Here is a 16346-nt window from a genome sequence, read left to right as displayed (position 1 = left end):
AGTCGCAGAAGGAATGGTTGACCACCAGGCAGAAGAAGGAAGGCAGCCAGCTAGTCAGAGCACATCTCAGTCCAAAACTATTTCTCTATATTGGGCATTAATGTATCTCTGGGGACTGCAGCTAAATCCACGATCGCAAACGTCACGATCGGCTCGGCTGCATTGAGGGGAGGAGCAAGTGTCCAAATGCAATAGTGCAAGATATTTAACAGTGGAGTAATGGAGGCCGACACACTCAGCCATTTGAGAATTATCTGGACGAGCATTTAAATTGACAAGGAATAAATGTCTGGAATGTGTTCCATGGACATAGTGGACTAAAAAGTCTGTTTCTATGTTGTATAACTGAATATAACATGTAGCTGCTGAGGCAGTGTATTGTGCATTAGCACCATTGAGTTATTGATACCTGTCCATATTGGTGTTACCCTTACTTCCCAAGTTCTCCACTACATTACACTTATTATAAATGGGTTTCACTCCACATGAAGAGTAATTACTTACATAGATAAAAAGTCTGTAATAGGCCTTTTTGAAATCATTGCAAAATGGCAAATTAGCATCCTACAGAATTCGTGAAAATGTTTTAATGATCCACTTAATATTTTACAAGGTGGTTTGAATCTTTTGCCATTGATTGGCTGGATGAAAATGAAGATGTTTCAATGGAATTTCTTCATGGAGCCCTTGAAAGAGACAAGAAAGATGGGGCAAGTGTCAACATTCTACAGATCACCTTACATATACATTTTCTGCATACTTTATCGAAATACCAGTTGAAGTAGACTTTAATGTATTTTAAGAAGTGAACCATAATGAACGGTGTCCGCTTTTCTATCCCAGTTCCAGCAAACCTCTGAGCATGTTCTGTTCTCCTGCTCTGTTGTGGATGTCTTCACTCAACTGAATCAAAGTTTTGAAATTATCAAAAAATTAGAATGTCCTAATCCGGAGGCTCTGGCACATTTCATGAGGAGATTTGCTAAGGTACGTGTGTCCACTACTTCTGGGCAGGAAAGCTCAGAATGTTAAAAACTGTCAACTGTTTCAAATATTGATTACTTGTTTAGTTCAGTCAACTGGGAAGCAAAGTTGTTACTCATTACCCAGCATCAGCAGTTCCTTCCTGGATTGTGGGTGCAGTATTGTATCTGTACTGTGTTATTGTATCTTCACTGTATTGTGAAGTGTCCAAGTGCAATAGTGCAAGATGTTTAACAGTAGATTTAATACAATTAAATTACTATTAACAATGGATTTAATACAATTTAATACAATTAAAATACTATTGCTTTTGGACTCTTTACAATACAGTGAAATCTACAAAAAATTAGAGTTTAATACAAATTTGAGGAAAATTTCCCATATATTCTCTCCAGCCAAAAAATATCTCACAAGATTTTTTCTACACTAATTGTAAAAATCAGTACAAATTGCAATCTGACTCATTATAGGAATGTTATTTTTTATTGTGTACTAGATTCCATGATGTGTTTGATCAATAAATATCTTGGCAAAAATCCCAGTGACTCGTTGGATGATTAAACCTTTCCTTCTTTATTGCAGACTATTAATAAAGTTCTCCTCCAATATGCTGCGATTATTGCAAAAGAATTCAGTTCACACTGTTCTAAGGAGAAGCTGGTAGGTAAACATGTCCTGTGAATCCTTTGCTTTGGTTCAAATGCTGGTGTAGAACTCTGGCTCAGTGGCAGCTTGTTCTTATTCTTTCATGTAGTGGAAACTGGACTAAATTCAAGCAACGTAGTGTGGGAATGCCAAATGACCTCCTCTGCCGGAAAGAGGTTTTGGTCAGGCTATTTAGTAATAGACTTATTGGCAACTGCTAATGGGCTTACTCTGAATTTTTCTAAATGCAGCTCCGAATAGGTTTGCTGTTGAAGGTGCTCAATACTTGTGACTTGGCTGAGAGGCAAATCATTCTGGTTCAATTGTTAATTAAGATTATATTTAATGTGTTAATTTTAATGATTCAGCCATTTAATGTTGTTTGGCATAACGCTAAATGTCATCCCTGGTTATATTAATTGGACGATTATTATTAGCACAGACGTTATCATCCTATTAAGGCTTTTATTTATAAGAAAATATACAGATAGTATATTGTATCTTCACTGTATTGAAGAACCAAGAACTTCACTGTATTGAAGAACCAAGAACCAAGATACTTCACTGTATCAAGAACCAAGAACCAAGATAGTAAATTTAATTGCTCTTAAAAACACAGAATCCTTAATAAATTAAATCTTGGAGTTCTGCATTATTATTTGTGACAGTGTGTGCGAAGGAGGTGGTAGAATGTTTATCAGCAGGATAATTGGAAATAAGTAATAGAACTTTAAAAATATTGGTAGGGATTTTTAAATCATAAATTTGTTAGTTATTTATATTTGGACTTATTTGCATAAGAGTACTGCATTATTGAAATCTTTAAATTTTAGAGTGCTAAATTACAACATTAAGCTCACCTGGGTAGATTACAGAGATCAAATGCAATACATTGAGGTCACAACACATTTAGGAAATTCTCTCTGCAGAATTTTGTGATAGGTAGGCCTGGTTGAAGACTATTAAGTCATTTATCGTGAACAGCCTTTAAGACCTTAAGAACTTTGGGAGTTAGGAATCTTAATGTGCTAGGTTGATTTCCAACATGTACGTGGTGTCACATTGTGATCATTAACACTAGCAGCCGTTGTTCCTCACTCTCCGTTCCCTTTTGCATTCAGATTTCATCACAATTAGTATCAGAACAGATTTTTTTAAGGATCTTCAAGCAACCTCCTCGTGTAACCTGAATTAATGATGCTGGCAGAATCCCACAAAACATATGGCATGTTGTTTCTGAAGTTTAGAGTAGTTAGTTACATGTTCTAATTAGGGTATGTAGATAAAGCAACCATTGTCAGGGGATCTTCAGATGAAAATATGTCACCATTTTCATCGGGAAAATACATTTTTTGTGTTTTTTGAGCTAAAAATATGCACAACATGTATCCATTTTTATTACCTTGATTCTTCCTCAAACTGAACCTAAATGATCCGAGTTCCATGTTTGCCATGACCTCATGCTACCAACAAGAACTTTAATTAAGATGGTATGCATTTTCCTGTTTCAAAAACTTCAAATAATTCCTCAGGAAAGTGCCAATGAAAGCTTTTAAAAAATATTACCATATGGTCTATTTCAAGAGATTCATTTCATGTTAAATTTTAAGTAATGATGGACTTTAAACAGTATTTTGATGGAGAAAATGCTTCAAATAAACAAGCATTAAAAACACACACAGTCGGGAAAGGTAAGAGTGGTGGACCATGGAGTCAGTCTTTGGAGATGTTTGGAGAGGACACTGGCGGGAGAGGAGAAATGAAGGGCTTAAGCAGTCAGCTCTGGAGGGCAGGACCAGGCAGGGCTGAAGATTATCTCAATGGCAACAAATAAGACAGAGATAGACTGAAGATCTGAGTTAGAGGATTCAAGGCTGAAAATGCTTAACATAAGATTAAATATAATTGCATTCATGTAAAATACATTTGTGACAATGTGTAGTCTTGTGGCAGTCTGCAGTCTTGCTGGGATTCCCACTATGGCATTGGGGAAATTGCCTCTGGGATCTTGCACCAGGTTAAACCTGGTGTGGCATCTCACACTCCAGTGGTTTCTGCAGGGACTTAGGGTAGAATGTTAGGAGGCAAAGAAAAAGGAATTGCCTTTTTTAAAATTATTTCACAGTACTTTAATATCTTCATTTATTTCCGAGTTGTAAGTTAATTGTATTTATTCATTGTTAAATAAATGATTTTTAAAGGTTGGTGCAGAGGAACAGTGGGTAGAGCTGCTGTCTGTGTGGAGTTTGCATGTTTTCGCTGTGACCATGTGAGTTTCCTCTGCGTCTGGTTTCCTTGCCCACCGTAAAAACAAACAATAGGTTAGATTGGTAGGTGACGGAATCTGTTGATAGGGGGGTTGATCGGAATGTGGGGAATATAACATCAGTATTAAAAAACTACAGATGCTGGAAAATCAAAAACAAAAACCGAAAATGTTGGAAATACCCACCAGTTTAGGCAGCATCTGTGGGGAGAGAAACAATAGTGAACATTTCAGATGGTTGGCATTTTGGCAGGGGAGAATAAATTGGGTTATGGTAGGATTAGTATCAACAAGGATGCTTGATGGTTGGCATAGACTCAGTGGGCCAATAGCTTGCCCTATGCTGTATCTCTCTGACCCTATAATTTAAATTTCAGAGGCATTTGAAGACAACTAAAAACTCCTTTCATCTTTTACAGCAGGTGAAACTACATCCAGGGTTTGTAAGCTGTCAAAGACTATTGAGATACTCTAGGGTTAAGACCCACTCAATGAACATCTTATGTTCTCACCCTTCACTATGATGTTGCTGGGACTTGTGCCTTGAGCTATATGGAGTTCCCTGAAAGTGGTATGATGAAGAAGGCATATGGCATATTTTCCTATATCGGCCAGGGCATAGGATATAAGTTTGGTCACTCTTGGACACAGTGTGATGTCCTAGCTGTAACACTAGAGGAAGAATGTAGGTGACCTGGTAGAGGTGTATGAAATTATGAGAAATATAGATAGCCGTAATCTTTTCCACATGGTGGGGAAGATATAAAACCAGATGGCATTGGTTTAAAGTGAGAAGAAGGAGGTTTACAGGGGATCAGAGGGGCAATATTTTCACACCCAGAGTGGTTGCTATCTGGAACTTGCTTTCAACGGTGGTGGTAAAGTCAGGTACGATTACACCATGAAGCATACAGACAGCATTTGAACAGCCAAGAAATCTATTGAAGAGAAATGGGATTAGTATCTCATGGTACAGTGATCAGCATGGGCTTGGTGGACCAAAGGGTCTGTTTCTATGCTCTATGACTGTTCATCATATCTCAGCCTGCATATTGATTGTCAATAAACTCTTTAAGGGATGGAAAAAATAACTGCAAAATCTGACACTGTCACCAAGCTCTGATTTTTAGTGAATAAAGAGCACTGGAATTCTAACTGATGGTGTTCATGAGGAATAATCAACATACTGTGTTGGCATTGTCACGACTCAGATCTAAGGCCAGTGGCATGAACATAATTTTATTTCTCTCACCACAGAGCAGGCTTGACCTGCTGAGCTCTCCAGTATTTTCTGGGGGGTTTTTCAGATAACGTGGCACAGACTAAAAGTCGGCATGATTCAGTTTCACACATTCACCCACTGATTTGTTTCTTTTGATTATAATTTCCCTATCTTGAAAACTTGGTTTGTAAATTTTACTGGTACAGCTGCTGCCTCATAGCGCCAGAGACTCAGATTCTATCCTGACCTCGGGTGTTGTATGTGTGGAGTTTGCAAGTTATCCCAATGACTGTGTAGGTTTCCTCCAGGTGCAACAGTTTCCTCCCACATCCCAAAGGCATGCGGGTTTGTAGGCTAAATGGATGCCGTAAATTGTTCCTAGAGAGTAGGCAGTGGATGAATAAGTGGGATAACTGGTGATCGATGGTCAGCGTGGACTTGGTGGGCCAATGAGCCTATTTCCATGCTGTATCTCCAAAACAAAATAAAGTTAAGTTTTCTGTTAATGTTAACTTTTTCTAAATCAGGCGCTCATCTGGATTTCAATGCTCAACAGGCACCATTTAATACTCGTATCAGATTCCCACTGGTCGTGGAAACTGGTTATACTGTTGGTTCCAGTCCTGTGTCGGATATTTACTTCGATTATATAGTTAAATGGAAACAGCAGGCTAATTGTATGGCATTTTCATCTTTCATGCATAATTTGTCTCAATCATTTCTGTGTGGTCTTTGGGTTAACATTGTTAGGCACTTCTAAATGATTTATTGATCAAACTTCTTGCAGCCTTGCATCCTGATGAACAACGTCCAACAACTGAGGGTCCAGCTGGAGAAAATGTTTGAGTCGATGGGCGGTAAAGAGGTGAGTGCCTGTCAAAGCCCAGGGACAAGCATGTTAAAATGTGGACAATTACAGCTTAAGACTTTCCAGTGTTTAGTGTTGTGCGGTTGTTTATTTCCTTATTACAACTATTCATTTCCTTTACAATTGTGGTATACCCTTTAAGGTCAGCACCTTGCTACATTTGTGCTATGCAGATTATTGCTACAGCACTACTTATGAATAGTAGAGGTAGCATTTATGTCAAATGTTTGTTAAAGTGAAAATAAACTTCTGTAAATGTATTCTATAAGGCACAGCTAGATAGTTGCATGTTTTGTGCATTCTGTAATTTGTCTTGCCTTTGTCCAATATTTTTATTCTGCATTCAACTGTGCTGCAGGAGGAAAGGGGAAATGCCTTCTGTAAGGTCTGTGTGTACAGGAATTATTTAATTAATGGATAAAGCAAGGCTTACCAAAAGCACGATTTTTCTTGAACTTATTTAATGCCAATGTGCTTTAGACAGACTTGTTTTGCAATGAGGTTCACTGCTTGCGGAAAGTAGTGACTGACATGTGTTTAGGCTATAATGATACAGTTTAAAGGTATTCATTATAATTATGGCTCCCAATTGCATTGACAATTTGCAACCAATGCTTGAGATCCAATGCTTAACAAGCCACTGGGACTGAAAATCATCCTATTCTGTTGGGCTCCTCATACAGGGGAGTGTTTGCTTAGATTTCACTGTATTAAGAGTGCAACTGTAGAAAAATTGTGTATCTTTCACGAACGAAGGCTATTTTATTATATATGTTCAACAGGAAAATAGGAATTGCAAATTAGAGGACACCGTGTGTCCAAATCCATTTTTGAGCTCCTCCACATTTTATCAGTTAAGCGAAACAGTCAAATGTCTATCTTGGTTTGCTTCTATATAATGTGACGAACTATGATTCGATTAGTGTCTTACTAATTTTTATTTTAAAAAGCAAAGAGAAAATATCATGAACCTATTCCCATCCTAATTTTCAGCTTTTAATCAGGTGATATTAGAAACACTTTAAGTCGTTCTTATTCTTATAAGCTAACCTCAAATAACCATAAGCTAACCTCAAATCTTGGCCTTTTAGAGTGCTACATATCATTTTGTGCTTTTGTGCTTAGAACATGACTATTTTCACCTGTTTGAATAACATGAAGTTACGATACTTTCAAAATCTCTTCACAATTGGCTTATTAGAGATAATCTCTTCATGGTTTAGCGGTGTGGTCATTGTCCATGTTAAGCATTTCAATTAATTCAGGGAGTTTGCAAGCAAGAATTTTTCAGTCTTGAGAATCTATTGGGAAAAATACCACAGGATAAATTTTCCATTTATATCATCCGAATAATTCAGTGTTGCCAAATGGAACCTGATGTTCAGAATAGGAACTCAGTGACATACAAGTTGGGGATTGAAAATGGATGGTTTCTCTGTGGATAGTCTTGGTGTTGGTATTTTAAAAATGTAGTTTTGTTTAGCTTTTTGAATGTTACATTGAGCTTTCATGTATATCCTATTTGTACCATCCCTGCTATCTTAACATTCCTTTTACATTTGTAAACCTTATTTTAATTTAGAAAATGCTTTTGCATATTTGAAGATTCACCCTGGTCTATCTTTCTATAGTTCTGATCTTCTACATACCCCATCCTCTTTGTCAGTGTGTTGCGTTCTGGGTTTTTCTAACTTGATCTGCAAAGCCAAGTTTCACTTTCACTCATTGACATGTAGACATTAAAGACTACCAAGGTGGCAGGTAGTCTTTAACTGAACTGTTCGTATCATACAATCAGTATTATTCGCTGTAATAATGTAACACAGTCTCTTAAACTAGTGCCAACCGACCTATCCTAAGATGAACATCTCTCCACTCTCAGATCTGATGGTGTTTCAACTCGAAACGTCAATATTTCCTTTCCTCCCCACGGATACTACTCAGCCCTTGTGTTCCTTTAGCAATTTGTTTGTTCCACCAAGCCTACAGTTGTACTTTCCATCACAGCTGATAGATTTATGCCACTAAAATAGACATCTTATTTTGGAAGAATATAATTCAGCCCATCAAACCTGTGAAATGTGAAAGCTTGAGTTGGGATTCACTACTCAATTATGGGCCTTTATATGCTCTTTTATGTTCTTTATTCGCAGTACGAGAACATCAAAAAGTTGTTATTGTGTAATTCCTTCAGAACAAATACAAAAAAAGATCGAAAATCTATCAAGTGGTAGACAAAAACAAAACAAAGGAAGCAAGGAGCTTCAGTTTGGACAGTAGGACAGATGGGTGTACCTTATCGTAGAAAGGGCAGGGTTTGAAAAGGATTTTCAAAGCACAGCATGAGAGTATATGGCAGTGATTTCTGCAGGGGAAGGTACAGAGACTGGAGGATCTGAAAGAGGGAGCAAAGGGAATGGAAGAGATGCAAAAGGCCAGAATCAGAAGTTCAGCGCGTGCACCAGGGAATATAATACTGGGGACTACAGTAGAAAAGGTAATTGAAGGAGTTTGAAGAACGGACCAAGAATTTCAAGCTCACAGGCTGGACGGGCAGGAGAGTTTGGTAGGCAGGATACTGGAAGATCTGTGGGAATCTGAGTAAAGGATACAGGTTTAGTGTAACCTGATGCAAAGTGAGAGGAACTTGAGCAGGAGGAGGAATGCAGGCATTGAAAAATTATAGCCTGTAGAAACATTACCTCACCAACAGTGAACAACATTTAGAAGTGGGGATGGGTATTGTAAATCTATGGAAATTATGTAACCTACTTTAATGAAGAATGGAGGGTAGGATTGCAGCCAGAAATGAGCAGAAGGTAACAGAAATTCAACATCCATCTTATGATGTGTGAGTGAGTAGGGGCAAGTTCACAGGGAAGCAACATTAATGCTGGTCACGGTCATCTATTGTGACTTATCTATATCTTGGTACGTGTTGTGATGGTACTGGAATTGAGAATTGGTGGGAAATATGGTTTATCATATCAGCATGTTTATGGAAACTGGTTCTGCTTTTACCTCGTCTTTAACTTAAATGTTTCTTCAGTTTATTTCTCTATAACACCAAAGTCAATGTATTTCCTTTACAAATCTACTTTATGCTGGATTTTAAAAAAAATCCAGCTGCTGATCTACGACGTTAACTCCCGTTTTATTGAATTTTTTTCATTTGGTTTCAATCTGGATCGTAATTAGATAATTTTCAATTCAACAGATGTTCCCTCAACAGTGGAGAACTAACTGACCCGTTGTCATTAATTTGCTACTGTTTTCTTACTTGGGGGCCACAGGATCATACTTCATGGAAACAGACCATTCAATCTGAGTCAACCACACCAACCAATGAGCAGGCATCTGTATTACTCCCACCTCCCAGCTCTTGGTCCATAGCTCTCTATGCCTTAGCAACTCATGATCATCAGGACACCTTAAATAAGTGACTTTGCTTCCACCACCCTCTTTGGCAGAGCATTCCAGGTTTCACTTCATGTTCCCTCTAAATCTCTTACCTTGTACCCTAAATCCATATCTTCCAGGTTTATATATCTTTGATAAGGAGGAAAGTTTTCTGCAGTTTACTCCGTCAACGTCCTTCATAGTTTTACATACCTCAATCACGTCCCCTCTTAACCTCCTCTGCTCAGGGGAAAAATAGTCCTAGCCTCCCCAGTCTCTCTTCATAACTGAACTGTTCCATCTCAAGCAACATCTTGGTGAATCATCTCTGCACCCTCTCCAGTGCTAAAAACACCCGTCCTGAAGCATGGTAACCCAAACTCCACGCAGTACTACAGCTGAGGTCTGACCAATATTTTATTATGTTGAAGCACAACCTCCTGACTTCTGCATTCAGTGCCCTATTTAATGAAGACCAGTGTGCCATGTGTCTTTCTTACCATGATGTCTATGTGTGTTCCCACTTTCACAGATCTATGGACATGTTACTCCAGGATCTCTCAGTTACACAATACTCCCTAGGACCCTACCATTCATGGTGAATATCTTAGCTTTATTAATGCTGCCAAACTGCATCACCTCTCGTATGTTTGAATTAAATTTCATCTGCCATTTTTTAAAACAATTTCACCAACAAATCAATCTCTCCCTGCAGTATAAGATGACCTATTCACACTGTCAACAACTCTGCCAATCCCGTCATTCGCAAACTTACTGATCTTGCCTCATACATCCCATCTAGATCATTTATGTATATTATAAACAACTAGTGTCCCAACACTGGTACTTGTGGGACACCACTAGTCACGAACATCAATGACAATCATCTACTGTCACCCTGTCTCCTATTGTTATGCCAATTTTGGATGCAGTTTTTGTACTTCTCCAGGCTCCCATGGGGCCTAACCTTTTGAATCAGTCAAAGGTTTTAGTAAAATCAATGTTAATCAAATCTACTGCCATGTCCTCATCAACATGCTTTGTAACCTCTTCAAGAAATTCAGCCAGATTGGTCTGACAGGATCTGCCTTCGACAAAGCTACTTCGGCTGTCTCTGATTAGCCCTGAATGTGCAGTTTATGGAAATATACTGGATTTATTCTGAACTTTATTATTATTATGTTATAAATGTCTACAGCTCTGCCCTCATCAACCTTTTTGGTCACATCTTCAAGAAGCTCAATCAGATTTGTGAGATACAACCTCTCTATTTGTGAGACACAAAACCATACTGACTATCCCTACTCAGCTGTTATCCATCTAAATGCATGTATACCTTATCCCTCTGAATACTCTCTGGTAGCTTTCCGACCACAAATGTTAGGCTCACTGGCCTGTAGTTTCCAGGCATTTCCCTGCAGCCCTTCTTGAATAGAGGCACAACATTTGCTGCACGCCAGTCTTCCGGCACCTCACCTGTATTTAATGATAACATGTAAATCTAGGCCAGTACACCTGCAATCTCCTCTCGAGCTTTCCATGGTATCCTCGGATATATCTGATCAGGCCCAGGAGATTGGTCCACCTTCATATGCATCAGGACCTTCAGCACCTCCTCGACTGTACTGACTGCTCTCAAGTCACTTCCATCGACTGCTCCAAGTTCCTCGGTCCTCATGTCTTTCCCCACAGTAAAAACAGAGGCAAAATACTCATTGAGGACCTTACCCATCTCCAGTGGCTCCACACAGAATTGACCACTTTGATTCTTGAAACTCCCACTCTCTAGTTTTTCCCCTTTATGCACTTATGTACTACATGGTTATATCAGCAGCAGTATTCAGTCACTCATTTCAAATAAATAAACCAGTGCCCTCTAAAACAACATGAGCCTGTTAAATGTTTACTGGGTAGGAGTGCTGCTAATGGATTACATTGCTCGAGCTGGAGTGAAGACATTGAATACTTTTCTCTTTAAAATGCTCTTCCTTTGAAGTGCATCTCACCTTGCAAACAGGAAGTTGCCATGAAAGTGCTTGTTGTTGCAGATAGCACATACAGATATTGTACCTTACACCCCATGCACAGGGAGCAGGGATAATTACTGCCTGTTCTTCCTACATTTATTCTCAGCATTAGGTTTGGTAAATATATCATAATAAAACTGAACCATGTTGTAAATTTTTTCATAAAAGCTTCAGCCAATTATTTAATAATGCTCTATGCTACACAAAAGTGCTGTTTCAGTCTATCTCAGCAACTGCTTCCAACAGGTAATGTTGTTTAGCTGAATTAGGGAATAGTTAGCTCCAGAGAATTACACTGCAGTTAATTGAAACTGTCTAAGCACAATTTTGTAGTTGTCAGAAACTCAATTTCTTTTTAATGAAAGCTGCTCTCTAATTTTAATTAGCTTCTGCCATGTAATTCACTTCTAATACCCAAAAGGGGATATCAGCTGAGGCTTGTAGAAGTAAAAGAATGGCATGTAGTTACAAGCTGACCAATGCATCATAAGTGTAGTTACTGATGTGAAGTCATCAAAATCAATATTTGTCAGTTGCATTAAACTGATGGGACTTGAGGACTTCAAGCTTTTCTCAAACAAAGCCTTCTATTCAGTCAGAATATCATCCAAGTATTCTTCATTTGAGCTCCAAAACTATTGGTAAATATTGGTGAAACAATTGCTTTTTAGACAATAAGAACATATACATTCAGAGTGAACTGGTTGCAATCTTTAAATTATGTAAAGATATCAAATGCAATTGGCCATTCTTTGTAGTAAACGATTATTCTTTTTTGGCCCACTTTATTGGCTAGGTTACTATGTTTTATGCAGCATAAATAGCTTGGTCTGGTGCTGTTTTCAATATTGAATGAACCAACCGTTAGCTAAAATGAAAACAGTAAATGCTGGAAACACTTAGCAGCAAGTTAGCATCTTGGAAAGAAACCAGTCAGCGTTCCCATTCCGAGACCCTACATCAGATCTGGGAGAAAGGGAAACAGTTTGTTTTTAATAGCAGAGAAGAATTGGGAGGATGGGTAGAACAAAAGCAATACCTTCTTTAGGATGAGATCAAATTGGGTTAATCTGGCACTTAGAGACATTGTGCTTCTCCGTCTATTATCTGATGCTGACAGCAGAATTTACAACACCTATCCTTTCACTTGTTCACTTCTCACTGTGTAAGAACCAAATAGTTTTTCCTGGTGAAGTTTATTTCCAGTTTATTTGTATTTCCAGTTCTTCCAATCTTGTGTCTATATTCTCTGTTAACAACGGAGAAAGCAAATGTAGACTGGATGACTGCGTTGCAGAGCATCTGCGTTCCAAAAATCCTCTGTCTTCAGCTTCCAGTTACGTACTGTTTTAGTACTCTATCCTACTCCACCTCTAACCTTTCTGTCTGTAGCCTCCTGCACTGTAACAACAGTGCTCCACACAAGATCAAGGCACAACAACTCATCCTCCATCTGAGCTGTTGTAGTCTCCTGGAATATATATCAAATTCTAAAAACTTTGGATAACTCACTCTTTCTTTCCGTCTGTATCAGAATTGGCTGTTTCTGCTAGGCACTCACATGTGATTTTGGCTCAGTTGTTTTCTGTCCATCAGTGCAGTTTGGCCAGCTGGGCATGTCCCACAGCCCTGCTGTTAGCAAAACACTGCACAGACAAAGATGTAGAATGTGTTTCAAAAGTGGATTATCTTGAATATATCCTAAGATGCATGGAAAGCAAGCGAGGAGACTGCTGGGGCATTGGCAGAGTTTATTGATTTTCCTTAGCCACAGGTGAGCTACAGGAAGACTGGAGAGTGCCGAATGTTGTAACTTTATTGAAGAAGGGCAACAAGAACAAGGCAGGGAACAAGGAGCCTCAGAGCCTAAATCAATGGTGGAAAGGTTACTGGAGGGGATTCTGAGAAACAGGATCTATCATCATTTGGAACGGCAAGGACCGATGATGTATAGTCAACATGGCTGTGTGCATGGGAAATTGTGATATATTAAAGTGATTGAGGTTTTTGAAGAGGTGACCAAGAGGATTGATGAGGGAAGAGTAGTTGACGATGTTGCGTGGACTCTAACAAGGCTGTTGATATGGTCCCGCATGGTGGACTGGGCCAGAGGTTTGATCACATGAGACTCAGGTTGAGATAGCAAATTGGAAACACTATTGGTTTGGGGGAAGGGGGGGTTTCCCGAGTGTTTCCAGCAATTTCTGTTTTAATTTCAGATTTCCAGCACCTGCACTTTTTTTCTATTTCCACTATTTAGTTGGTTTCCATTCAGATGGAAACTCTGTCAGAATGAGAAATCCCAATGCAGTTGGTTGATTTTTGACATTTAAAACCAAATGCATCTAACACTGCAATTTCCATCCTCAGTGTTCATTTAATGATGTCAGTGGGTGTGATTGGTCTTTGCTGATGACATGCTGTCTGGTATTCTGACTTTTTTTACCTGTTGGCACAATTTGCCACAACTCTGTCTGTTTGACATTGTCCCTTCAAGATTCTCCTGCCCTCTCTGTTATTGTCCTTATCTCTTGCACTGAAGGCACATGAGTTGATCATTTGATGGTCGTATTCAGTTTCTGGATGTTTGGACCTGCTGATAGTTGGGGATGAGTAGAATCTGTGAGCATCTCTCTTGCACATTTTAAGCACTAATGATCAAAATCAAATTATTGCCCCTTGCATTATATCTTGAAAACACTTGGTTTCTACATTCTAACACCATGAATCATTTTGGAATTAATCAGTTCTTTAGACAATGGATGTCTCTGGCCTTCAGCATGTTATGTTATACAACCGTGAAATCCCAACCCTCCTCCTCCCTTCCTCAAATTGATCTTCCTTCAGAAAAATCGCATTAATAATCCTATGTTTTATCTATAATTTATGCTGTACCATGATGCATAATGCACAAATTAATTTAAGAAAGGTCCTGGAGAAGATAGATGGCAAACAATAGATGGAATGGGAATATAATATCTATTTTTGAAACAGAATGATTTATTGAATCTTCTATACTGTGCACAAAGACACTTTTAATACCTCAGGCAAAGTGTTGGAATATTTACTCAGATACACGGTTGAATTTTAAGAACAGTAACTGCAGGAATTTTAGCAAAGTTTAAGGGTCGACACCATACTTGGAATGTTGGATTATTTAATAATTTACTGAAAGCAGTCCCAGATGTTATAACTTGCTCTGTAAGATATTTGTTATTTATTCCTAAATCTACATGCATTGACAGTTCAAGAACAAATCAAGAATCACTTTGATTTTTTTGAAAAGAAAAGTAATTCATGCAACACCCAGGAAGAAAACCTAAGAAAGCAAACTTAACGAATTTTGTTTTTGTAATATTATCCTCACTAAATAAAACAAATGCAAATAAATATACAGCATAATTTGGCCAGAAAACCATAATTTTCTCTTAACTACATTTAATAAATTAATATCAGCTTCACATTCACATTATGATCTCAGCCCTTAACCTCCCAAAGTTCATATTATCATGGATGCACTAAAGGCTATGGGACTAGATGCAAATAAGCTTCAGTATTGAAAGCCTCACTTTCAGCACTAACTGAATCCATAGCCAAGCTGAGAACAAAGCTATCTACACAAAAATGTAATAGAAAGCAGGACCTGCCCAAATAATGGAATTGCAGTCATTGGCAAAGTGATGGGATGTGATCTCGACAGTGCTACCAGTACTTTGTCACAAATGCCCAGTTTGGGTTTTACCAATTCGGCTTCAGACCTCGTCATTGTCTTGGTCCAAACATGGACTAAAGAAGTGAATTCCAGGGATGAGGTGTAAGTGGCTGCACTTGATATCAAGGCAGGATTGGACTAAGTGTGATACCTTGGAGCTCTGGTAAAACTGAAGACAATAGGCAATAAGGGGGCAAACACTGGACTTCCCGGATGTGACTGCAGGAGTTCCTCAGTTCAGTGTCCCAGGTCAAACTGTCCGCACCTATTTTATAAGTTAGTTCCCTCTAAAATAAGTTTGCATGTGGGATGGTTGTACAATTTTCAGTTCCATTTGCAACTTCTCAGCAAATCGAACAGTTCATGTCTGCATGTTGAAGATGTGGGCAACAATACCGGGCTAATAAATAGTAAGTAATATCATGCTACATATTTACCATCTCCAGCAAGAGAAGCTGAATGGTATTCCTGTTAATGAACACTCCACCATAAGGTGGTTACAATTGAACAGAAGCTACATAAATACTGTCTCTACCAAACAAGTCAAACATTGGAGATCCCATGCACAATTACTCATCTCCAATTACCCAAAGCCTTTCTACCACAAGTCATGAGTGTGCAATGACTAGATCTTAAAAAATATATATTTAAAATAAAATAATAAAATAGCTTACAAATTAATCACTAAAATAATTATATTCCATAACTGATGCTTGGATACTAGTTTCAAAAAAGACTTTTGTGTGTGCAAATTCTCCATATATTTCAATAAAATGTACAATTTATGTTTCACGTGTCTGAGTCAATGTGCTTGTGATGCTGCTGGAAGCAACATTTTCATTGTACCTGTACGTCTCCATGCTTGTGCACATAATAAACTCGACTCGACTTGAAATGACAGCAAATGTAATTTTTCTTTAGCTAACATGAATGACCCACCCTTCATATATTAGATATCAAGCCACTCTTTATCACCCCATGGGAAGACCTGCCTCTCTGCATTTCTATATGGGATCACACTTTCTGATTATTGTTGATTTGGTGTCTTCTTCGTTTGTTCAATGCTGTTCATCAACCTTTTATTATTTAAAGAGGAATACCAAGGTATTGCGTATGATCAGCTTTCAAAGTAATAATTCTCGAGGTCACAATCTCTTTTTATGCATTTTGGTATTTAAAGATTAACCAGTCTATTTATTGCTGTACACTAACAAAGCATCTCC

The 16346-nt window shown here is 38.3% G+C and overlaps 1 protein-coding gene across 3 annotated transcripts in view; it reads left to right on the top strand.

Annotated features, from left to right (window-relative positions):
• The window catches only part of unc13c (unc-13 homolog C (C. elegans)), a 247857-nt gene that overhangs the window by 175686 nt on the left and 55825 nt on the right, over positions 1-16346 (top strand). For 2 of the 3 annotated variants that reach the window (XM_078427401.1, XM_078427402.1), the window contains 5 exons: positions 614-710; positions 844-987; positions 1567-1644; positions 5905-5982; positions 6344-6370. In XM_078427401.1, the coding sequence (XP_078283527.1) occupies positions 614-710; positions 844-987; positions 1567-1644; positions 5905-5982; positions 6344-6370 (424 nt within the window). The remainder of the gene's footprint in view (positions 1-613; positions 711-843; positions 988-1566; positions 1645-5904; positions 5983-6343; positions 6371-16346) is intronic. The other variant, XM_078427403.1, reaches the window with a different exon arrangement.

The sequence above is a fragment of the Rhinoraja longicauda genome, chromosome 33 (genome assembly GCF_053455715.1).
Source record: "Rhinoraja longicauda isolate Sanriku21f chromosome 33, sRhiLon1.1, whole genome shotgun sequence".
Taxonomy (NCBI): Eukaryota; Metazoa; Chordata; class Chondrichthyes; order Rajiformes; family Arhynchobatidae; genus Rhinoraja; species Rhinoraja longicauda.
Note: the sequence above shows the minus strand (reverse complement) of the source record. Positions and strands in the feature narration are given on the sequence as shown.